General features: G+C 37.5%; 1 protein-coding gene across 2 annotated transcripts in view; it reads right to left on the bottom strand.

The window, feature by feature from the left end:
• FSIP1 (fibrous sheath interacting protein 1) overlaps window positions 1-26,248 on the bottom strand; it is a 162,332-nt gene that overhangs the window by 124,374 nt on the left and 11,710 nt on the right. For both annotated transcript variants that reach the window (XM_087429116.1, XM_004421400.3), the window contains 3 exons: window positions 10,355-10,456; window positions 7,762-7,886; window positions 5,876-5,986 (listed from right to left, as the gene is read on the bottom strand). In XM_087429116.1, coding sequence (XP_087285242.1) covers window positions 5,876-5,986; window positions 7,762-7,886; window positions 10,355-10,456 — 338 coding nt within the window. The remainder of the gene's footprint in view (window positions 1-5,875; window positions 5,987-7,761; window positions 7,887-10,354; window positions 10,457-26,248) is intronic.

Raw genomic sequence — 26,248 nt, forward strand, 5'->3', positions numbered from 1 at the left:
TGGTTTCATGACACTAATACCAGGAATCAATCCCTAAATGGTAACCAGAAGAAATTCATGCAAAAATGTACACAGAAAGACATATTTGTCCCCCAGCATCCAATCTCCCTTCCTGCTTCAGAGAAACCAAACATTGCATCAGTCTTGGTAGGGGACAGGTCACCACCAGACACTCCTTCCCCCTACATACTGGCATCAAGAAGACAAGCAAATGACCTAGATTCAGCCAATCAGAAGCAAACACCCTGGACTTTGACTCTTGAGGGAGAGAGAAGGAGAAGTAAAGATGCAGGAAAAGTGGGAAAATGATTACTAGTGACAGCAGTGGCATTGAGAATCCAGTGTCGGCCATGATGAAGGTGGCAGCAGCGAGCATCTATGGGGGTGTCTGGTGGCCCAGGTACAGCCCCTAATCAGCCTGTTTCTGAGGAGTTTCTATGGCCATGTTTCTGGCTACCTTGATATCTGCCTGGTTTACAAACCTGGTTCTCCAAACTTCCCAATGAGTCTGTTAGCTAACCAAGTCTCCCAATAAAAGCATTTTTTGTTTTTTTAACCAAAGTCCATTTCTGTTTCTTGCAACCCAGAACACTGACTGGTATGTTTTTTGCCATATTATTTATAATAAAGGATAACTACAAAAGCCCAAATGTCTAAAAATAGGGATAAAGTGAGTAGACTGTGTATATCCATACAAAGATACGATATAGTAATTAATTTTTTAAATACACTTGTTAGTTGGTATATGAAAGTTAAACATAATTATAAAAACATAATATTACTCACAAATAAGAAACCCTGGTTAATTTTTCCTAAATAAAAGGGATGTAAATACTGTATGACCTAAATGAGAAATAATAAAAAATCACAAAAAAGTAAAACTATGGAATCAATGACTAAATATTGGTTAATAAATTTTAAATTATTGTCTGAATAGAATTATTTTTTTTTTTGATGAGGAAGATTAGCCCTGAGCTAACATCTGTTGCTGATCCTCCTCTTTTTGCTGAGGAAGATTGGCCCTGGGCTAACATCCGTGCCCATTTTTATATGTGGGACGCCTGCCACAGCATGGCTTGATAAGTGGTGCATAGGTCCATGCTGGGGATCCAAACCTGTGAACCCCAGGGCCACCAAAGCGGAGCGCGTGACCTTAACCACTACGCCACTGGGCCAGCCCCCGAATAGAATTATTTTTAATGACACTGGAGGGAAAAGAGCATATCAGATCAATTTAATAGAAATTTAAATGTCTCAGGCACTATGCAGTTACAGAAGGAAATTATATACTAATATGTAGTACATGGTATCATGTTTTCCCGTCTAACACCTTCTAGACACCCTTGCTATGTATGGGAAATTTCTAGCTTTTAGGAGTCTTGCTTCCCTAAGACAGAACCCAGAAAATGCTCTTCACCACCCTCCTATACACTAGGACTCAGGCCAGTAACTGAGGGTCCACAACTGGCCTCACTCATTCAATACTGACTTAGATGTGAATAATTTCAGATCTGATGCAAAACCCATTTCGCTGGGGAAGGTGGCAGTAGAGGCATCTGTCTTCGGGTAGCCAGTACTTGTAAGTGTGAGTTCCCAACATAGGAGGAAATCTTTAAAAAGTTCAAAGTAAGTATCCTAGAGAGATTCAAGAGAATATTACATCCATACAATTAAACACGCCACCATAAAGATTAACCAGAGGGCAAGAGTTCTGGTTAGTTAAAACATAATTATCGTTTTAGTCATTCTTTTTAAGTCGCATAGGCATTTGTCAGAGATGAAGTGGTGGGGCAGTCCATAAAGAAAAGGGCACATGGAAGTTTGAAAGAATATAGCAAATGCAGTCTCAGAGGACTTGCAAAAAGAACTCTCAGCAAATATTAGCTTAGAAAACAATAATAACTGTAAAAACAATAGCAATGATATCAAAAGAGGACTGCATAGTTAAACAGCAGAATAGATATGGTTTAAACCCAACTTGGTAAACTGTAAAAGGAGCTCACATGAGCAAAATGAAAAAAGATGAATTATCAGAAAAATGTTTTAATATCTAGAGGAGAGATCCAGGAGGTTCTATACCCATCTGTGGCAGACACTTGAACGTTGACTGACCTGCTCTCCTTTTCCAATTTCCTTCTTCCTTGCCTTCCTCTGCTACAAAAACTAGAAAGTGAAATACCTGAATCCCCAGTCTCACTTGCAGCAATGTATGAAACAAATGGCTAAGCGACACAGCTTGGCCAATGAGATGCAGGTGGAAGTCCTGGGGACACCACACCTTCCCAAATAAAAAGGCAAAGCCTTGGAGGAGTGTCTGTTTACCTCTTACCCTTCCCCCTTTTTTTCTGCCTGGAAAATAGACACATTACCTACAGATATAGCAGCAATCTTGCAAACCTAAAAACAAAACCACACTAAGAACGTGGAACAGGAAGACAGAAAGACACTAGCTGCTTACGCCTGCATTTGTCATTACTTAAAAAAAATAAACTCGGGATCAGCCCCAGTGGCCTAGTGGTTAAGTTCAGCATGCTCCGCTTCAGCAGCCTGGGTTCAGTTCCCAGGTGCAGACCTACACCACTCATCTGTCGGTGGCAATGCCATGGCGGCGGCTCACATACAAAAAGAGGAAGATTGGCAGTGGATATTAGCTCAGGGTGAATCTTCCTCAGCAAAAAAATAAATAAATAAACTCCTTACTTGTTTAAGGGACTGTTTATAAAGTTTTCTGTTACTTGCAGCTAATCACGTTCCCAACTGATATCCCATTTTAAGTAGCCCAAAAGGAGAGAAAAGAGATGATGGAAGGGAAGAGATAATAGAAGATAATTTTCTGAACTGAAGAAAGACTTGAACCTTCAGATAGAAAGCGCCTACAAGGTGCCATGCAGGAACAAAAAGGTTTTTAAAGACATACATAAATATGTTCTGATAAAATTTCTGAACTCAAAAATAAAGAGAAAATCCTACATGCTTCCAGAAAGAAAGGAGTTTGCATCTAGAATTTAGTTACCACCCACGCCATCATTCGAATAAGGAAAAAGTAAGTTTTTGAATATGCAAACACTCATATCTACACACCATCATTTCTTGGGGAAAAGTTCCAGAGGACTAATTCAAGAAAAGTAATTTGTACAAATAAACAATTAGATGAGCCTAAACACACAGTTAATGACATGGCTAAAAATCTGGCCACTGTTGAGACTGAAAGATTCCTAAAATACAAGAAGAATTTTTAAAAGTAAAAACTTATAATATTCTGCAACTGAAACTCCAGTTGATTTCAATACATTCTAGAGGAGAGGAAATGGGAGAAAAGGGAAATAAAAGCATAACAAAGATCCTGTCTTTTTAAGATATAAGATTTTAGAGGTTAATTAATTATTGAAGTTGAAAAGTATTTAATGTATTTTAAGAACTTGAAGGTTAACAGTATCAGATAAGAAATAGGATACTGAATTTTCAAGTGACAAGAGGAAAATGGGATAAAGTTACGGAAAAAAAACAAATATAATAAATGAAATATAAAATAGGATGTCAGGAAAAGGTCCAAAAATTATCAGCGGTCATAAGAAATATGAATAAATTAAATATCATCATTAAAAGATAAAGAATAGGAAATAATAACAAAAGATAAATGAACAATAAAAGATAAAGACACAACCAAAGATAAAAACACAACATAAACAATAAAAATCCAGCTATATGGTATTTGTAAAAGATCTACCTAAGGGCCAGCCCCGTGGCTTAGCGGTTAAGTGCGCACGCTCCACTACTGGCGGCCCGGGTTCGGATCCTGGGCGCGCACCGACACACTGCTTCTCCGATCATGCTGAGGCCCCGTCCCACATACAGCAACTAGAAGGATGTGCAACTATGACATACAACTATCTACTGGGGCTTTGGGGAAAAAAAGGAGGAGGACTGGCAATAGATATTAGCTCAGAGCCGGTCTTCCTCAGCAAAAATAGAGGAGGATTAGCATGGATGTTAGCTCAGGGCTGATCTTCCTCAAAAAAAAAAAAAGTTCTATCTAAAACTCTACCTAAATGATAGAGTTTAAAATAAAGAGAGGGACAAGACAAATATTAACAAAAATAATATGTAAAAGGGAATATTAATAACAAAAATTCATTGTTAAAGCATTCCTAGAATACTTAAGGAAGAGCTATCACGCCCTAGTTTGGTACCCAGAGAATCCGTGGGCAGCAGCTTGCCCAACTTCATAATTAATACAAAACTATGCATGAGACCAAGATCCTTTAATGATTACTATCTTAGCTTTTGATAATAAAACAAACAAGTTACCATGAATCCCAAAGCTAAAGTATCTCAGAATTACGTGGGCATTTAGCAGTCTGCCTTACCCACTCCTTGCCCCTGCTTCGCGAAACACACTGGATGCGAAGAGGTGCAGGGTCTCTCTGGATTGGCAGGGCAATCTCACCAGCCCCAGACCTTCACCATCTTAGAAAAAAGTATTTAGTGGTTTTAGTCTGTAATGTTCTGCAGACTTGCTTTTGGTTTGGGGTGAGGCAGCGGGTAGAGATTTTGTTTGTCCACACAGCACTTTTTTAAATGGAATTAGTTGTCAACATTTTTAAAAAAGGAATGTTTCCCATAAAATCTGAATTTCTAGCTTCTCTTGACAAATTGGAGGATCCAGGCAGCCCTGGGCTGGGATTTCCAAGCAGCAGCTGATGCTGAGTGTTGGCTCCAGGGACTGGCATGTCCTCCTGCACTGGCCACAGGCATTGCTGCACGTGCATTGCTTCTGTACCCAGAGCAAAAATTACCCTCTGAATCTATGTGACTTAGGCTTGGTTCCCTAGACGCAGAGCCTGAGACAGGGATTCTTGTTCAAGTGACTTATTAGGGGAGTGCTTTCAGGAGAAGGGGCATGAGGGAAGCAGACTAGGACACGGGAACAGAGCCTGGCAAAGACGCAGTCTCAGCTGAAGAACAGCTGACCCCTGGGAAACTCTGGAGGACAAACTGCACCACAGGGCTAATCCCATCTTGAGGTGAGGGGCATGGTGGGGAGGGGGTGCTTTCCTGGCCTGTACAGCTCCCAGTTAGCCCAGGGCAGTTCTCCAGGGCAGGGGCAGCTGTGCACCCTTGGCACCGGGCAGGGGGGTGATGCATAGACAGGTGCCAGGTAAAGGGGATCTGGGCAGGGTGCCAGCAGCATTCACTACATCATGTCTCTATTAAACATAGGGAAATAAAAGCTGGATAACAGGGATAAGGGCTGTAAGGAACACAGGAGAGTGTACTTCATTTGTGGGACTAAAGAATAGTGCTATAAGGTAAGTATGCAAACACGTGCAAATGCTGGGCCACTGCACTCCATGTGCAACATGCTGGGCCCTATAAATGCCCACATTCACACCCCGGATTGCATGCTGTTCTCCTCCTTAGGCTCATCTGTGATCCCTTCAGACTCTTCAGGGAACTAGATGCTCAAGGTTCACTGTTCTTTAGGATTATTACTGAAGACTATACTGAAATATCATAGAGCCAGTTTAGGGATAACAAGAAAAGTCCAAAATAAAAGGATACAGAGAAACACATTCATATGCCATCAGTGACTAAGCCCATTACATCACAGGCAGTGGTTATTATTGTGATAGCCAATGCGAAGTCACTCTTATAATAACATGAGATAATCCTTTGAGAGTCAATAATGAATTGACCAAGAATAAATTTTAAAATTTCAGTAAAAATAGATTTGCAAAAGAAGATTTTTTTAAATCAAAGAATATTATCTCATAACTTGAAAAATTATTGTAAATTTGTGCTAATGGATCAATAACTTGATAAAAAAATAAAAATTAAGAAGTGCAGAGGTCATTAACTAGCAGAGTTTACATACCTCCGAACTGGACAGTCCCGAATCTCTGTCATCTAAGTCCTTCAAAAGCTCAATCAGCCTTTTCTTCTCTCTGTCGGTCATAACCCCCGGTTTTCCTGAATTCTTGGCCAACTACAGAATGTATTAATGGAAAACATTAAATACTCAAAGCAATTCATAGTTCAGGAAAATAAAAATGGGACCTGAGGCTTCGACAGTGCAGATAAACTAAGGTAAAATTTGTGAGATTAGGCATTTTTCACTTGCTAGGTAATTTTATTTTATGTCAAATTTTGGGTATAGGTCCATTCTCCAAGTGAAGATATTCCCACTATAAGCAGGCCCTCATGTTACCATCTCAACAAATATTTTATTTAAAAAAATAAAATAAAACAATAAAACAGGCAGTTTGCAAACCTCTATATAATATACATCAATGCAAAAACATATTTGCTGAGACATTTGGAAGGAATCTTCTTGCCACTTGCTATGTGGCATATATACACTAAATGAAACCACTTTTAAATTTCAAGAATATCATACCAGGAGTTTAAATAAAGATTCAGTTACTATTATTAAAAGGGAAAAACGAAATCTATCTTGGAGTTGCCATCTGTGTGAGCAAGAACTTGGATATGGGAAAAAACGCTACCGCTCTTAGAAAATTAAACAATAAATCAACATACAATGCATGCCAGCGCAAAGAATCAGATAAAGTTAGAGAATAAGGTTTCCTTCCAATCATACAAACAAGGAGCACAGAAAAATTGACAGTCCCCGAGGCCAGTCTTGGCAGAGGCAGGCTGACCCATGAATCTAGTTGGCCTGGAAATGATGTGCCAATGGTGGAAAAAGCCTCAGGCTTGAACTGTGAGGAACTGTTTAACTCTTTCCTCTTGCTAATACTCCACACTTACCAATGGAGTTTTCCAGTGACTTATCTGCCTGAGTGGTTTGCCACGAACTTTCTGTCCACCACACTTACATTTCTTGCTGTAAATTATTAATTAGCATCTGGTCTAATACAGGAGTCTGCCTTGAGTACAAACCAAGTTAAGCTGCAAGGCCTGTAAGACCCAGGACAAGCCCCTGAAGCAGAGGGCTACTCAAGGCAAGTGATGGGCTGCCAGGAGGCTCAGCTGGGGGAGGCGAGGGAGCCAGGGGGCAGACAACCAATTGGCCTCTCCAGCTCTCCCAGGAGCATTTCCCATTCAAATCTCTAAATGCGCCAGCTATAAAATCAGTCTCATTAATTTAAAAAACCAATTTTACTAATACGCAGTTTAAAATCTGGGAAACACTGTGCAAAGCTATTATCTAAATAAAAGTTTTCTAAATTGCAGGAGGTAGATTCATTTCTGGGTAATGAAATAAACACATTAAGTTGCAGCTAGCATTTTTGTTTGTTTGTTTGTTTATTGCAGTAACATTGGTTTATAACATTGTATAAATTTCAGGTGTACATCATTATACTTCTATTTCTGCATAGATTACATCATGTTCACCACCCAAATACTAATTACAACCCATTACCACACACATGTGCCGAACTATCCCTTTCGCCCTCCTCCCTCCCCCCTTCCCTTCTGGTAACCCCCAATCCAATCTCTGTCTCTAAGTGTTTGTTTATTGTTGTTATTATCTACTACTTAATGAAGGAAATCATACGGTATTTGACCTTCTCCCGCAGCTAGCATTTTTTAAAAGGGGTAGGATAGGATATGACAGGATAGGTTAGGATGGAATAGAAAATAGTGAAGTTAAAAGTACTGGCTCATAAAAGTTTTCTTTCAGTTATATATACTGTTTCAATTACATATACATGTATCATAGTCAAAAAAATATTTAAAGATACTGAACACAACTCATTTAGTCCGACATTCGCTTCTAAATTTCTAAGTACGTACCTCAATGTTTCGTTTAATAAAATCCTGGCTGTGTTTACCCCTGAGCTCAATCTTTTCTGTATTTGAGTAAGGTTTCTTTTCTGCTTTGATCAACGACTCATTTCTTTCCACATCATAGGTAAAATCTAATATTAAAAAAGTTCAAAATTTTTTCATAATTATAATTGTCCATTATGCTAAAATTTTACCTTAAGCATATATTAAAATATATAAGAAATAAAATACACATAGAAGAACTTCTAAATTCCAGCTCCAGAAACCCAATATATATGGAGATTTATTCTTAAAAAGATAAATGTGCTACCACAATTTGCTATGAAGTTCTCATAAAACTTTTTTTGTTATTCATTATCATGTACCAATCTTCTTGCTGTTGATTCCTTCATATTTCCACGGGAAATATGAAAAAAACTTCAAGTGATATATGTGAAGGAGAAATCTCTGATGTTATGGGGACTTTAAAATATATTTTATTTTAGTCTCTATATGAAACAAAACTTTCCCTAAAGACTAGAGTCATTTCCCACTATTCTATTAATTTGCCATCACCCTTTCTGAACAATAAACTTTCTGTTCAAACCCGTCTTTAACCAAGCTCTGGGCATAAATGTCCTGGATGGTCTACATCCCATCCGCACAAAGCCCGGGAGCCCATCTCAGTTTGTCAGTTTTTCTCAACCTTTCAAAAGAGGCTTACGTCACCCTCTGAGTTGTTCAGACCCCGAGTGCTCAAAACAAGGTAAGAAAAATACTTGTGGACTCTTATTCCCTTTATTAAATGTCTTGTTTTTACTGTAGTCGCATTCAAAGCATTTAAAACAAGATCATGTGAACTCTTCATTAAAGCTCTAAAAATATGCATAAAGAAGAGTCTTTTTATTTTTTATTTTTTTTAAACTTTATTTATTTATTTTTCCCCCCAAAGCCCCAGTAGATAGTTGTATGTCACAGTTCCACATCCCTCCAGCCGCTGCACGTGGGACCCGGCCCCAGCATGGCCAGAGAAGCGGTGCGTCGGCACGCGCCCGGATCCGAACCCCGGCCGCCAGCAGCCGAGCGCGCGCACCCAACCGCCAAGCCATGGGGCCAGCCCAAGAAGAGTCTTTTTAAATGACAAATGGAGTCTATCCTACAAAATAGGACAAATTGCCACACTAGAGTCCAAAAGGTAAAAACACCAGCCAGTAGCTCAATCCAGACAAGGTTTACTTAAAAGTTACCTTTGTTTTATAAGAGAGGTTACTTCAATAAAAAGGATTAAGGCAGCTAGCCAATTGGTGTATGTCTAGCTAATTACCAAAGATTGCATACAAATTTAAAAATTAAAGAATAAATTTTGATAATAATAGCTGGAAAGAACCAGGAAAAGAGTAAGATCTCTGGATTTAAGTTTTTTTCAAACAAAAAATAAATTTCAGTAAAAAAAAGTTTTACTCAAATTTAAGTTATAAGTTTCTAGGCAAATAAATCTGTGCTTTATAATTAGGTTTTATTTTTTAATCAATAACATAATTTTCTGCTGTTGTTGTTGAGGAAGATTAGCCCTGAGCTAACACCTTTTGCCAATCCTCTTCTTTTTGCTGAGGGAGATTGGCCCTGGGCAAACATCCGTGCCCATCTTCCTCTACTTTACATGGGGGATGCCTGCCACAGCATGGCTTGATAAGTGGTGTGTAGGTCCATGCCCAGGATCCGAACCTGTGATCCCCAGGCCACCAAAGCAGAGCATGCGAACTTAACCACTATGCCACTGGGCCGTCCCAAACATAATTATTTTTTAAATCAACTACCAATAGTTAAAGTATGAATGACTTTTTTGGTGAGTGGCCTCCTTAGATATAACTTTTTCCCATAATCCAAGTTGCATATAGTCTTTTAAGTTGAAATATGAGATTTATTCATTCAGTTGAAGTTTCATATATTCCTAGACAATACGACATTAAAATAACCCAAATTAAATGCATTCACATCTCCATTTATAATAGAGTTTCTTTAAGATATACCTTTAATAAATTATAGGAAAAAACATTGGATTGTCTGGCCAGAATTGTCTCACTAGAAATGTCCTCTTTTCCTCTCTGTCCTGGTGGTGATCCACAGAAGAGGCTGCCATGTTCCTATACTGACCCCAACACTTGCTGGGTTGGACAAATTGGTTGGTCCAGAGGTAGGTATCTAACCCAAGCTGGGTCAGTTGGTCTCTTCTCCAGGATTTTGGAATTGAATCTCCCTCTCAATGACTAACCACAGAATATGCTCTTGGTCATCAAAGAAAGCTGTCTACCACCAGGATTCTTTCCATAAATTTTCTTTTTCGCTAAAGCTAGGTTTCCATTACTTGCAGCCAGCTTTTCTTTAACTCTTTATTATCTAAAATTTCAAGCATCCAAAAGTAGAAATAATGGTATAATGAACCTTAAACAACTAACTTCAACAATGGTTAACTCATGACCAATCTTGTTTCATCTAGGACCTCACCTATTTCCACCACTTCTAGATTAAACCACATCAAATGATTTCATCTGTAAATATTTCTGTATACAGCTAGCATTTTCTTGTGACAATATGTGTAATCACACAAATTAAAACATACCTTGATTGATAATCTGTATACGATTTTCATATTCTTCTGGAGGGACTTGGGTGTGAAACACCGAGAAAAACACTGAGTCTTCATGCTCATAGCAAGAAGGATCTATTGATTTAAAAAATCACTTGTTCAAGACACACGAAATAAATAAGCAATTGTCTACATGAACAATTGTTTAAAAAAATAAGATTTTATATTCTCTGCAATATTCCTCAATCTCCTCCATACACGTATTTCTTAAGACAATGTCACATCCAGGTAGAAATGATAATCATCTTTGTACACACAAGCCACTGAAACAAACAGCAGAAATCAAGATAGTCAAATAGCAGTTCCCTAGAACTTCTGTGCAAAGAGGATGTAGAGGCGTGTGCTAAAATATCACATTAACTCTCCTGAGATAATGTCTCCAAATTCCAACATTCACAATACAGAGAATCTGTACACTGATTAACTGTAATTGTGTTTGTCTTTTTTATTGTAGATCCCCAAGGTGATGATTTCAAATATAAGGTCAAGATAGATTCTATATGTATATATTCTACAGGATACAAGAATGTATTTGAAAAGAAAACTGAGGGGACTCAGCAGTTAGCTTTCTTTTGTGATTTATTCTCTTGGGCTAAAACGCATAAAGAAATTAGGAAATTACGTTTTTCAACTCTTTCTTGTTTTACTGTAATCTATTTTATGTCCTCCTATTTAGACATTGTATATTTGCAAGAAACTGCTAACATAAGTAAGCATCCTTTTTTTTAATTCTCTCTCTATGCCTTAACATAAGACAATCTGCCAGGTTGTGGCACAGAAATGTTTTTGCTTCAGAAAACATGACAAGTCTTGAAGGTATTACAGGACCCACCACCTATCTCTGAAACAAACCTGGTTCAAATAGCCCCTCTGAGATGATACAGACAAAGGAAGCAGGCAGAAGACATTTTCACCCCAACAGACAAACATCACCCAATTCCACACATACAACTTCTGATAGTAAAAACAAATTCATCAATTCCAACTCCTTAATTTGGAACTCATAATAATACAGCATCATTGGGATTGACATTACAACTTTAATCCTTGTACAATATTTTATGAGTTAATCTAGCAAATTAGTGGTGTAAGCCTTGGTGGGAGAGGGGTAAGCTATTCAAAAGACAAAAAGGTTTAAAGTTCTTTTAAATTTTAATTTTTTTACAACCATTATTATTAGGGGTCTTAAATATTCATTATAGCAGGCTCAGCAAGTCAGCAATTTGGCAATATTTTGTTCAGAGTTTAAGTTATGTCATATACCTAAAGTGGTAATATATTTATTTTTGATCCCATAATTCCTTTTTAATAGCAATTTCATTCAATTATACACCAAAGCACCCATAAAGACACAAAAATATGAAAACTTGCAATAATAAAAACTATTATAGCAAGACACTATTTGAAGATTTTAAACCTAGGGCCTTGTCCTAGGCTAAAATCATTCTTGTGAATCTGTGGCTCTTCACCCATAGTCTCAGTAGTATTTGTTGCCTCAGACAGCAGGGGGTACAGACTAGAACAAAGGCCTCATAGCTCAGTTTGAGTTTAAAACACAAGAGTTTTGAAAGTCAGGCATTCAATTGCAGGAGCTTAACTCCTTGAGGAAAAAAAAGCATTTTCTGAATTCTAAAACTCCTCCTTTAGAAAGCTCTTCCTTACAGTTAAAAAAAAAAAAAAAAAAAAAAACAGTGGGTGAAAATCTGAAGAATAACAAGATAAGAGCCTCCGGGTATCTCCCTACAAGATAACATATTCAGTACAAAAGGAAAAATAGTAACTTGACAGTGGAGAAACCTGGCAGATACCACTTTAACCAAGTCATCAAGGTTAACATCACCAGAATGGGACAATCAACGTCATGTGCTTCCTGATATCATCCATGGAGAAGGACACAGTATACTTCTATGGGATTCCTGCCAAAAATGCATAACCTGAACTTAATCGTGCGGAAACATAAACAAACCCAAACTGGGGAACAGTCTACAAAATAACAGGGCTATAGTCTTCAAAAATGCCAGTGTCATAAAACACAAAGAATGACTAAAGAGACATGACAGCTAAATGCAATACATGATCTGGGATTTTCTTTTGCTATAAAGGATTTTAGTGGGACAATTGGCAAAAATGAATAAAGTCTGTAGATTAGACAATAGTATGGTATCAATGTTAATTTCCTGATTTGTGTGTATGTGTGTGTATGTGTGCAAGCATGTGGAGAGGGAGACAAAGGGGAGATATATATGTATACACAAATGGAAAAAGAAAAGGAAAGTGTGGTAAAACGTTAACACCTGGAGAATTTGGGTAAAGGGTATTTGAGAATTCTTTCTACTTTTCTTGAGACTTTAAGTCTGAAATTATGTCAAAACAAAAAACTTAATAGGAAATTTTTTTAAGTCCTCTCCTCACTACAAACATCTTTCTGGAAAAAGAAAATCTCGGGCCGGCCCCGTGGCTTAGCGGTTAAGTGCGTGCACTCCGCTGCTGGTGGCGCGGGGTTCGGATCCCAGGCGCGCACCGACGCACCACTTCACCGGCCATGTTGAGGCCGTGTCCCACATACAGCAACTAGAAGGATGTGCAGTTATGACATACAACTATCTACTGGGGCTTTGGGGGAAAAAATAAAAAAATAAATAAAAAATTTTAAAAAATAAATAAAATAAAAGTTCTCTAACAGAGTGGGCCTATTTTAAAAAAAAAAGAAAAAAATCTCACTTCAGACATCTAGAGCCAGAGCTTGAAGGACTGAGCACAATTTTTAATAAGAGTCCTGAAAGAGGAAGATTGCAGGATGCAATTTGTTGCCTGCCACCTAGGGAAGAACTTAATGCCCATCTCAGACAATAGGGAAGGACCCAGAAGAGCATCAGAGGGGATGAGTGTAGAGTATATGCAAGTGACACAAGCGTGAGGCTGCTCCCTGGCACACATCCCCTCGGAGGTGAAATCCCGGAATTGGATAGAGATCCTCAAAGAGAATGGGGCAACCCAGAGCAGAGCAGGCTCTGCCTCACCACACACCTGGAACTCGGGGAGGAGACTCCACATACATGCTCCACACCTCCCCATGACAGCTGCAAAGCAGCAATGGTGGTGTGGCATGTTTAGAGGGAGGTGGGGCCTGAAATATTCTCTCACTCTCTCACTGTCTCTCTCTCTCTCTCTCCCCCTTCCCTCTCGCTCTCTCTCTCTCTCTCTCTCATACACACACACACACAATTCCCATGGCTGGTCTGTGGCATGGAGGAGATCCAGAAGTTCTCTCTCACTCCTGTGAACTAGAAGAAGCCCTCCCCCCACCCCACATCATATGCCAACCAAAAATGCACATATTCAAATGTCCCCTACAATTGAGAACCACTCTATCAGACAATAAAGAAAATTTCAATAAACTCAAAATATCGAAACAATGACACAATATCATAAATTTCTATATTAGCTTTTAAAATATAGTGCTTATAAAAAATTCTGGAGAACAAGGGCAAGGTGTCATCATTTTCTAATTAACTATTAAAGCAATGAGGAAATAAGAATAACAACTTGTAGAGAATAATGACGACACCACATACCAAAAAATGTAGTATAGAGATACGGCTATATTCAGAAATAAATTCATAGCAACAATGCTTTTTATCATATATCATTATGAACTGAACTGTCTCCCTCCAAAATTCATATGTTGAAGCCCTAACCCCCAACGTGGCTGTATTTGAAGACAGGGCCTTTAAAGTGGTAATTAAACTTAAATGAGGTCATTGGGTGGGGTCCTAATCTGATAGAACTGGTGTCCTTATGAGAAGAAGAAGAGACACCAGAGATATCTTTATCCCCCCCTCCTCCCCTTGTGCACAGAGAAAAGGTCATGTGAGGACCCAGGGAGAAGGTGGCCATCTGCAAGCCAGGAAGAGAGATAGTCACCAAAAAATGAATTTTCCAGCACATTGATCTTGGACTTCTAACCTCCAGAACTAAGAGAAAATAAATTTCTGCTGTTTAAGCCACCCAGTCTGCAGTATATTTTTATGGCAGTCCTAGCAGACTAAGACGCATATTTTAAGAGAAAATAAAATGAGCTTAACTAATTTAGCTGAAGAAGCTAGAGAAAACAATAACAAAAGAAGTTCAAGAAAAGAAATAATAAAGATAAGAGCTAGAATTAGCAAAGAAATTCAAAACTTGTTCTTGAAGGTATAAAAAGAAAAATCTGCAAGTATAATTTTAAAAAGAGAAACACTAGTTGTAAATCAGATAGCACGGTATTGGGCAAAGAACAGACACATAGATCACTGGAACAGAATAGAGGGTTCAGAAATAGACCCACAAAAATATAGTCAACTGATCATTAACACAAGAGCAAAAACAATTCAATGGAGAGAGGATAATCTCTTCAACAAATGGTGCTGGAACAAGTGGATGTCCATAATCAGAAATAATAAAAGAAAAGAACCTAGACACAGACCTTACACTTTTCACAAAAATTAACTCAAACTGGATTATAAACTTAAATGTAAAATGCAAAACTTTAAAGCTTCTAAAAGAAAACATACGAGAAAGATCTACGTGACCTTGGGTTTGGTGATGAGTTTTTATACAGAACACCAAAAGCGTGACCCATGAAAGAAAAAATTAACAAGTTGAACTTTATAAAAATTAAAAACTTCTGCTCTGCAAAAGACAGTTAAGAGAATGAAAAGACAAGCCACAGGCTGGGAGAAAATATTTGTAAAACACATATCTGATAAAGGACTTGTATCCAAAATATACAAAGAACTCTTAAAACTCAATAATAAGAAAACAAACAAACAAATTTTTAAAATGGGCAAAACATCTGAACAGGCAACTCACTAAAGAAAATATACAGATGGCAAATAAGCATCTGAAAAGATATTCAACATCATTTGTCATTAGGGAAATGCAAATGCAAATTAAAACAACGAAATACCACTATATACCTATTAGAATGGCTAAAATCCAAAAAGTTGACAATACCAATTGCTGGCAAGGATGCAGAGTGACAAAAATGCTCATTCTTTGCTGGTGGGAATGCAAAATGGTATAGCCAATTTGGAAGACAGGCAGTTTCTTACAAAGTTAAACAGTCTTACTATATGATCCAGCAATCCTGCTCCTAGACCTTTACCTAAATAAATTGAAAATTTAGGGCCACAAAAAAGCCTGCACACAAACATTTGAAGCAGCTTTATTCATAATTGCCAAAAACTGGAAGCAATCAAGATATCTTTCAATAGATGAAGGTACAAATAAACTGTGGTACATCCATAGAATGAAATGTTATTCAGTGACAAAAAGAAATGAGCTATCAAGCCACAAAAAGACATGGATAAATCCCAAATGCATATTGCTAAGTGAAAACCCAATCTGAAAAGGCTACATACTGTATGATTCTAATTATACAACATTCTGGAAAAAATAAACTATAGAGACAGTAAAAAGATCAGTGGTGGCTAGGAGTTTGGGGGGAGGGTTTAATGGGAATTCACACAGCGGATTTTTTAGGGTGGTAAAACTATTCTGTATGATATGAAACTGTAACAGTGGTTACACGACGCTATGCATTTTTGAAAACCTATAACTTCACAGCACAAAGAGTGAACCTTAATGTGTGAAAATTTTCAAAACGTTATTTAGGATGTCGTAGAATCCCAGGATGGAATGCAGAATGTGACAAAACAATCTAACTGTTTGGGGTTAAACAATCTCACTGCAGGGAGTGGAGGAAAAAGGTGATCATCTTAAGTAACTTTGGAAATGAATAGAGTCTGTAAGACTAACGGCACCAGAAACTACACTGGAGCACTGTACTCCAGTTCAGTTGTTTCCTATGGGGGTACAGGGTAATAATAGTGATATCATTATACTTGTATAGTGGAATTAAACAAGTAAATGGAGGGCCGATGGTGAGAGCTGGGTTTCTTACTGTTGGAGCGGAGGTTACAGATAAGCAAGGGGAAGAATGATCCATGTGGTAACAGAGTAAAGTGAGAGACATCAGTATGAACTCATGGGTAGCTTAATACAGATATAGATGATTACACATAGAAATATTTATAGATATGTATATAACAGTTCAGTATATACACAAATATTTCCTTTCTGAGAGGACCTAAAATCAGCAACTCCCCAGTAGCAACAAGCACGCCTAGTGTCCAGACCTTGGTTTCCAGTACCATTCTCCAATCAGAGGAACCAGGGCTCCTTGGAGAAATGGCTAGTTCTAGGACTCAGGTAGGAAATATACGAGTCTGAGCATCTCCTAGTGCCAGAAAGTAAGAAAGTGCTCAACAACAACAATAAAACAAAACTCACAATGTTGGAGGTACAATAAAGGGACACAGGAGTCAACTAAAAGAGCTCCCAATGGCCAAAGCTGGAAAAATTTTCAGCAACAAAATAAAGTGATATTGGGTTAAAACTCAAAGTACAAAATAAATATTCATGAGTCTATACTTAAATAAATGATTGAATAAATAAATAAATGGGGAGAATAGACAAATCTCCCATGCAGAATAATTCAAAATAATTTATTAAATACTCTGCCTTCAAGGAGGTGAAGCATAACCCCCCACTCTTCAAGTATGGGTTGCACAGAGTAACTTCCTTCCAAAGAGGACAGTATGGAAAAGGGAAAAAATACAGAAATTTTAAAGTGGAGAAATCTGACCAAAACTCAGCAAGGTGTTCAAAGTTAACATGAACAGTGATAATTTATGTTGATAGTATGATGTGATGTAATGGATATGGCACTTGAACTCTGTGGTCTTCCTCTCAAGAACATACAACCCTAGTCTAATCATGAGAAAAACATGAATAAATCGAAATTGCAGCAAATTCTACAAAATACCTGACCAGCACTCCTCAAAACTGCCAAGGTCATCAAAAACAAGGAAAGTCTGAGAAAGTGCACAGCCAAGAGTAGCCAAAAGAGACATGAGGACTAAATGTAATGTGGTGTCCTAGAAGTGACCCTGGAACAGAAAGAGGGCATTAGGTAAAAAGTCCGAATAAAGTATGGACTTTAGTTAATAATAATGCATCAAGATTGGTTCATTAATTGTAACAAACGTACCATACCAATGTTAATAACAGGGGAAACTGGTTGCAGGTATATGGGAAATCTCTGTACTGTCTTCACAATTTTTCTGTAAATCTAAAACTGTGCTAAAATAGAAGTTGACTTAAAAAAAAAAACTTCTAGATTAAAGAGAGAGAAGAAAAACAAGAACAAAATTAGAAATAAGAAATGGGACATATAAACAATAAGAAGGAGAATTATTATTTTAAAATACTACATGAAATTTTACTAGTAAAATTTTAAATCTCAGTGAAATGGATTCTTTAAAATTTCAGTGACATGGCCATATTGCCAAAATTGACTCCAGAAGACTAGTAAACTGAAATAAAATAGTAAATATGAAAGAAGATGAGAAAAGAGTCAGAGAGTTGCCTCCAAGAAATTATTTGAACCAGATGGTTTTTCCAGTGAAATCTTTCAAAGTTTTAGGGACCAGATAATCCTCGTGTCATATAAACTGTTTCAAAGTATAGAAATAAATGAACAGCCAGCCCCATTCATTTTATGAAGTTCACATAGCCCAACAAAGCATACACACACACACACATGCCCCCAAACCCACCTCTACCCTCAATACCACAACATACATGCACATGAGTACACACAGTCACACACACACACATGCACACACACACAGAGCTAATCTCACTTATAAATATAGATACAAAAATTCTGAAAAAATTCAGCCTTTCAAATCTGATACTAAATTAAAGGAATAATTCTCTATAACCAAGAAATATTGACCCAGGAATATAAGACTCATTTAGTCTTTAAATCTAGTAATTTTAAAACATTAAATGAGTTCGTCAAGAAAGAAAAACTTTATAATTTAAATAGATATTGAAATGCATTCAATAAATTTGAACACCAAGTCCTTATAAAATTCTCAGAATAGGAATAACTATTAAAAAGACACAAAAACTAACATTATTTCCAGGTGACCATACCCCAACAAGACTCAAAGCAAACAACTAAAGATAATTAGAATAAGGTAATTTAACTATCACTGAGGGCCAGAGATTAATGCCCTAACTCAAGCAGTCAGGCACAGAGAGGGCAAATCCTCCCATCCTCCACCTTTTAGTTCTATTCAGGTCCTCAACAGATTGGATGATGTCTACCCACATTGGGGAGGGTAATGCACTTCCACTCAGTCTACCAATTCAAATGCTAGTCTCTTCAGGAAACACCCTCATAGATATACCCTGAAATAATCTTAACCAGACAGCTGGGCATCCTACGATCCAGTCAAGTTGACACATAAAATTAACCATCACAAGGACTGGATGGATGATGAAACCATTAACCAAGATAGAGAAAACATACAAAAGGAGGAATAAGTTTCAACAACGGGAAGTATGAAAATTAATAAACAGAAACTTCATTTAAAATGGAATGGGAGGCCAGAATGGGGAGCTCTCATGCCCTACTATGATTGCAGAGCCCAACAGGAAGAAGAAAGACTTCCTCTTCTTGCCCAGCAACAGGTCAGCCAATGAGAGACTGTCACAACTGAGTCAATGAAAAGCCACTACACTTCAAACCCTCAGTCTCCTCCATTGGACTCTTTGTTTACAATAGCCCTCCCAATTTCTTCTTCCCCTCTGTAAAAGAGTTTCTCCTCTCCTTGTCAAGGGAGACTTGCACATGGCTCACCATGGTTGCAGACGCCATATTGCAATTCTTTGCTGATCCCAAATAAACCCATTTTTGCTAGAGAAATAACTGGCTGTCTAGTTGTTGAAGGTCAACAGAAGTAAGGGGGCAGGGGGGCAGGAGAACCAGTAGGGAATAATGAATCCAATAAAGATGTTACTATTCTATGAGTGGTCAACTGTGTCAAATGCTACAGAGATGTCAAGTAGGATAAAAATTAGAAGTATGTCACTAGATTTAGAATTTAGGAGGACCACTGATAAAGTAGTTTCTACAGTGTGATAGGAGCAAATACAGACCATTAAGTTGAGAAGTAAGTGGAAGCTGACGAGATAGCACCAGTAGGTGTGGACTATTCTTTCAAGAAGTTTGACCTTTAAGCAGAAGAGGGAACTGAGTGGTACCTATTTGGGAGTAGGGTGAAGAACTGAGGGAAGAGGTTTTATTTGTATGTTTGGTTGGTTTTACAACTCTTCAATTCTGTCTTAGGACCAGAAGATTTAAACACGGCAAACTGAAGGAAAGGAGCCAGAAGAGACAAGAAAGACTGAAGCTCTAGGTGAAACACAGAACGATTGATGGACCAGGAGCTACGGGCAGAGTGAAAGGAATGGGATGTTACTGACTTTGGCCTTGGAGAAGAAGAGCACCTTCCCTCCATCTAAGGTAAGAGGGAAGGAGAATGGAGGAGAACAGTCAGAGTGCAATTTAGAGACAGAAAGAAAGAATGTGGAAGGGATTCCCACTCATTTGATCCATTTTCTCTGGACAGTAAGACTGCCAGAGTGAAGGACTTGCAGAAGAGGATAGGAGGTTAAGCACACAGTAACAATCTGGAATAGCCATTTTGGAGAATGCAAAAGAAATTGCTAAGCCATACTGAGAATCCAAACAGAGGTTAAAGACCAAAAATCCTTAGCTGTATCAGTCAGCACAGTTATGTGATTTTCTCCTTCAGTCCTCTGCAATCAGAGCAGAAAAAGACTACCAGATTTGCTTGGAATCTTGATCTTAACCTCCAAGAGCAGAAGTATCACATACCTGAATGTCACAGAAAAGCACTTCAAAAGAGGTATTCACAAATTTTGAGAAGCCTGATTAAGATGTCACTGTTTTGTGCTTATACCCACTTACAAATTTGGAGCTGGAGTCACAAGAGGCAAATGTGACAAAGGCAAAAAAGAATAAACTCCATCAAAACATTAATAACAAACAATCCCATCACTATACAGATTTTCCCAGAGAGTACTGAATTCTATCTCTATCCATCAGATAAATGCTGAAAATTAAGGGAAAACTGGTATGACAAAGAGCGTTGATTTTCACAACATTTCCCCAAAAAAACTTAAAAGTAATCCCTCAACAATGGAGTGGGACAGATTTTTAAAATATTTCTGAGATCTCTAGCGAGTGCAATATTGTCTACTTCAAAATCTCAGTATTTAAATTTCAGGTTATTATCTCTGAATTGTAAAGTCAAAACATGGTAAAAATCAATTTAATGTCGCTTTTATCTTTCTCTTGGAGTCAAGGCTCCATTTGTATTTAGTACCTATAAATGAAACTAAATACACAACTCAATAACAAGTATCTTTTCTCTCTTTTTTTGCTGTTAGTTATTTGTGATGTTAGAAGGAGACTAGGATATCTTTTGTGTTTGGGGGGCTGGAAAACAGGCTGGAAATTGCCATTCTGCCACCAGCCCAAAGTCCCTCAAGCTACTCCTAAATAAGAGGTTAAGGAAATGACTGGGAGAGAAAAGGAAGAATACTCATCCTAAGAATTTCTCCCTTTTTTTAAACAAAAAATAAGAAGAAAGGTAGAAAGTAGGTTTGGGTATGTTCATAGGTGTGTGTTTAAAGTTCAAGCTCAAATAAATCTGGCTCCAAATTCGAGATCCTTTTTAAAGTATGTATTTTAACTAGATGCTGCCACCTACTGGACAATTTACAAGGACTTTGCACTTTCCTGGGAACAAAGAAAAAATGATCATGGGGGGAAAAAGGGCAAAAGATTTCTGTTTTCATAATAAGCCTTATAGGAACATTTTACTTTAAAACCTATGGTAATATATAGGCTGATCAAAATAATTTTTTATATTTTTAATTAAGAGAAGTAGTCGAAGTTCAGTGAGTAACATGGGAAAGAAACCAATCTCAGAATGGAACAGACATATGCAGTTTCACACTATTCTACAGTATGCAGCTATGTTGTAATAGTAGGAATATGAGACTTTCAAAAATCAGTGCTATGTGCTCAAATTGGACTCTTGCATTTCTATTCATTTCTTTCATACATGCAGTGAAAATACTCTGCTAATAATACCTTTCTTAAACTGAAGAATCCAAAAGTTTCCTCTTTTGAAATAAGGTACTAATTATTTTATGTAAAATGTAAAAAAAAAAAAAAAAGTGTAATTAGGCTAACAATGTAGTCTAAAGTAAATACTACCTCTTTTGGTTTTTAAGATTTTTAAAAGTCAGATATGTGTTGTTGTTAAATACGTGCCTATAATATAAAGAGCCAGCAGAAAATTTCATTAAGGAATTCGCCTTTTGTAAAAGACCAGTCATCAAAAAAAAATAATTAAATCTGAAGAACCGGGCATACAATAACGTTGTCTCTTCACTCTGGTGAACGGGTCAAGTGTGAGCTAATCAAGATAGACGGTAGCAAGAGCACAGGGCAACAGACATTCGGTTCACCTGATGTTGTCTTTTATTTCCATTTCCTTTAACATCAACTCTATTTTTGCATCTTATCTGCTTTGCACACAATAAATACTGCTAAAACACAATCATTGACCAGGAATTCGAAATCTGAAAATTGAAACTCTAATATGATAATGTTTAAAGCAGTGATTATCTCTGAACAAAGCTTTCAAGCCCCTGGTCACTCCAGTTTTCAGCTCATTAAGTCCAACTGGTTTCCACGGTAGAAAATTCATGCTAATCTAATATTACTGTAAATGTCTACGGAGCCTGCGGAAGTCACACGACTCCAGAGATACAACAGTGAGCTCTAGTTTAAGCCAAATATACACGCCACGAGCTTTAAAAATTACATCTATTTGATAGTTCTGATTTGATTTTGAAGAAAGGGCAACTGAAAACAAAAGTCTTGCCCCTCAGGGCCAAAAGTTCACTCGGTAGTGAACTCTGTGACTGAAAATGTTAATGTCAAAAGGCCACCAGGGATCCCCTTACAGACTAGCCTGTCTTACAGTCCTTGCTCCAGAGTCAACCACAAGCAGGTGTGGCCTCTTAGAAATGGCGCTTCCATTAGAGAAATCAGCATTTGGCTCCTGCTTTCTAAAATATAGATACTGAGATACTATCACATCCAGCATCACATTCCTGACACTGCCCATGTTTTTTATTTGGAATAAGGAGTGTAGTCTCAATTCCGTGAAGGTGTAGAATTACTGATAGACATGAAAGAAAATATAAGAAGTAGTACTTTTCGAGACAGATTATCTTCATACAATAGTCCTTAGACATTTAAGTTAGTAAAAAAGCATTTTATAAGCTATAGGTTTAGAGGTACTTTGCAGTCTTTTTTCTTACGTAATGTAGTCATTGCTAAACAATTCTCAAAGAGAAAAACAGGCTTGAGAAAAACATGTTATTCCAAAACACTTGTTAAAAAGACAACAATATATCTGCCCTAATAAAATGTATTATGAAGCTACAATAATCAAAACAGTGCAATACTAACATCAGCACTGACAGAAACATTAATGGAATAGAATAGAAAATTTGGAAATGGACCCAATTAGTGCATGATAAAGTTAGCATTTCAAATAAGTGGGGAAATAATGGATTATTCAGTGAAAGGTCTTGAGATAAACAGCTATCAAATTGAAGGAAAAAAAAAACTAGATCAACTCTCTACCTTATAAATGACACCAAAACAAATTCCAAGTAGACTAGCATTTAAAATTATTTCATAAAATAATAACTATACCAAAGGAAAATACAGGTACATTTTTATATTATCTTAAATTGGAAAAGGCCTTTTTAGGCAGAGCAACAATTAATAATATAAAGGACTGATTTAATTAAATAAAACATGTTAACTTTGTTAAAGCAAGAAATACCACAAAATTAAAGAAAAATAAGTTAGAAAAAATGTTTTTGATATTTACAACAATCAAAGAATTAGTATCCTTAATATGTAAAGGAGTCCTTCAAATCAATAAAAAGGAACATCTCACTTTATAAAAGAACAAGTAATTCACAAAATGGCTAAACAAAAGAATAAATATTCAAGCTCTCTGATTACCAGAGAGATACAAATTATTGTGACTCTATTTTAAATAAACAAAGCTTTAAAAGAATTACAAAATCCATTGTTGTTGGGGGTATAGGAAAACAATATTCAGCTACAATGTTGGTGGGAGTCTAAATTGGTATAACCTTTCAATAAGTCAATTTGGATAAAAATCTTTAAAAAGTCCAACTCCTTTGACTAAGTTATTTCTCTTGTAGGAATTTATTCAAAGGTATATTAGTTTCCTGTAGCTTCTGTCACAAATTAACACAAACTTGGTTGCTTAAAACAATAGGAATTTATTGTCCCACAGTTCTGGCGCCCAGAAGTCCAAAATCAAGGCGTCAGTAGGGCCCCACTCCCTCCAGGGCTCTAGGTAAGACTGCATTCCTTGACTCTTCCAACTGCTAGCGGCTGCCAGCATTCCTTGGCTTGAGGCCACATCACTCCAATCTCTGCTTCCATCTTCATATTGCCTTCTCCTCTTCTGTGTGCCTCTTCTCCCTCTGCCTCCCTCTTATAAGGATACTTATGATGGCATTTAGGGCCCACCTCCATATTGCAGGATTATCTCCTCGTCTTAAGATCTGTAACTTAATCATATGTGCAAAGATCTTTTTTCCAAACAAGGTAACATTCATAGCTTCTAGGAATTTGATGCAGATATCTCTTGGGGGGCCATTTTTTTGGTCTACCACAGAAGATAACAATGGAATAATTGCCTAAGGATGTTATTGCAGCATTAAATATAAGTAAAAAATTAAAAAACAAAGGAAATAATCAAAATGTTTAATACCAGGGTATTAGTTAAACAAATGATGGTACATCCATATAGTGAATATACAGTCATTAAAAATAATGCTGATGCAAAACATTCCAGTTATCCATTGTTACATGTGAAAAAATCACCCAAAATTTAGTGGCACATAGTAATAATTATTGCAGGCAAGATCTACTGATGGATGCTAAAATTAGTGGGCAAAATTTTGAGGAGAAACAGGATATTTGAATAGTCTTAAAGTAGCTCCCCCAAAATACTTATTAATTGCTAAAGGAAAAATAGCAACTTTACAGTAGAGAAAGCTGGCAGACACCACCTTAACCAAGTTTTCAAGGTTAATATCACCAGTAATAAGATATATCAACATCAGGTACCCTGAGTGTGGCTGACTGAGAGCACATAACTTCTGGGGTATTCTTGCCAAAAATGCATAACCTCCATCTAACCAAGAGAAAACATCAGACAAACTGAAATTGAAGGATATTTTACAATATAACTGACCAGTACTCTCCAAACGTGTCAAGATTCTGAAAGACAAGGAAAGAATGAGGAACTGTCACAAATTGGAGAAGACTAAGGAGACATTACAACTACACGCAATATGGGATCCTAGATTGGATACTAGAAAATAAAAAGGATATTAGCGGAAAAACTGGTGAAATGTTAAGAAGGTCTGCAGTTTAACTAGTAGTACTGTAATATTTTAATTTCTTAGTTTTGATCATTGTACTATGGTTATACAAGATGCTAACATTAGGGGAAGCTGGGTGAAGAGTATATAGGAACTCTGTATTATTTTGCAACTTTTCTGTAATTTTAAAATTATTTCAAAATAAAAAGTAAAAAACAAAACTTGGCATAAAACAGTGACCATTTTATTATGCTCATGATTCTGCGGGTCAGTAATTTTAGGGACATGCCAGAAATAATTTATCTCAGCTCCACCATGAATGGGGCCTAAGCTGGGGTGGCTGCATTTGGCTGCTGACGTCTGGACCAGCTCAACTGGAGCCATATGTCTAGCCTTGGGTATTGTCTACATGATGTTTGCTAGGAATGAAATGTCCAAGCTTGCTCCGTCACTCACATCTCTGGTGCTGCACTGAGATAGCTGGAATAGTCAGTATAATGTTTCTGAGGGCTGCTGTACAAATTACTATGGAATGGATGCCTGAAAGCAACAGAAATTCATTCTCTCACAGTTCTGGAAGCTAGACACCTGAAATCAAGGTGTCAGCAGGACCACACTCCCTCTGAAGTCTCTAGGGCAGAATCCTTCCTTGCTTCTTCCTAGCTTCTGGTGGCTCCCGGCAATCCTTGGCGTTCCTTGGCTTGTAGCTACATCACTCTAATCTCTACCTCTATCTTCACATGGCCTTCTACCCTGTGTCATTGTGTTTCTGTGTTTCCATGTGTCTTCTCTTCGTATAAGGATACCAAATATTGGATTGAGGGCCCACCCTAATCCAGTATGACCTCATCTTAACTAATTACATCTGCAAAGATCTTATTTCCAAAAAAGGTCACATCCTAAGGTTCCTGGTGGACATGAATTTTTGTGGGACACTACTCAACTCACTACAGGTGGGAACCAGCCAGCATCACTCTCTCTCTGCACACCCTCTCCATATGGCTTGGCTGGACTTTCTCATGGCATGGCAGCTTCAGAGTAGTCTGACCTCTTACGTGATGGCCTGCTGTCCTCTGCTTCCGAGAAGAGAAGCAGAAACTGCCAGTCTTCTTACTGGCTAGGTCTGGAACTGGTGTAGTATTACTTCTGCTGTAATATATTGGTCAAAGTATTCGTAGGCCAGCCCAGACTGAAAACACAGGGAGAAATAGACTCCATCTCTAAATGAGGAGTGAAATGAACATACATAGAGGGAAGGAATTGATGGCAGCCATCATGGAAACAAGCTACCACACAGATCTGTTCTGATTGATAAGTAAAGGTGCTCATGAGATACAAATTAGTGAAAAACAGGTTACAAAACACCATACATATAATTTGATCTCATTTTTATTTTTAAAAATATATGGATATATGCACTAAAAATGT

This window comes from Ceratotherium simum, chromosome 3 (assembly GCF_057802395.1).
Source record: "Ceratotherium simum simum isolate JZ-2026a chromosome 3, ASM5780239v1, whole genome shotgun sequence".
Classification (NCBI taxonomy): domain Eukaryota; kingdom Metazoa; phylum Chordata; class Mammalia; order Perissodactyla; family Rhinocerotidae; genus Ceratotherium; species Ceratotherium simum.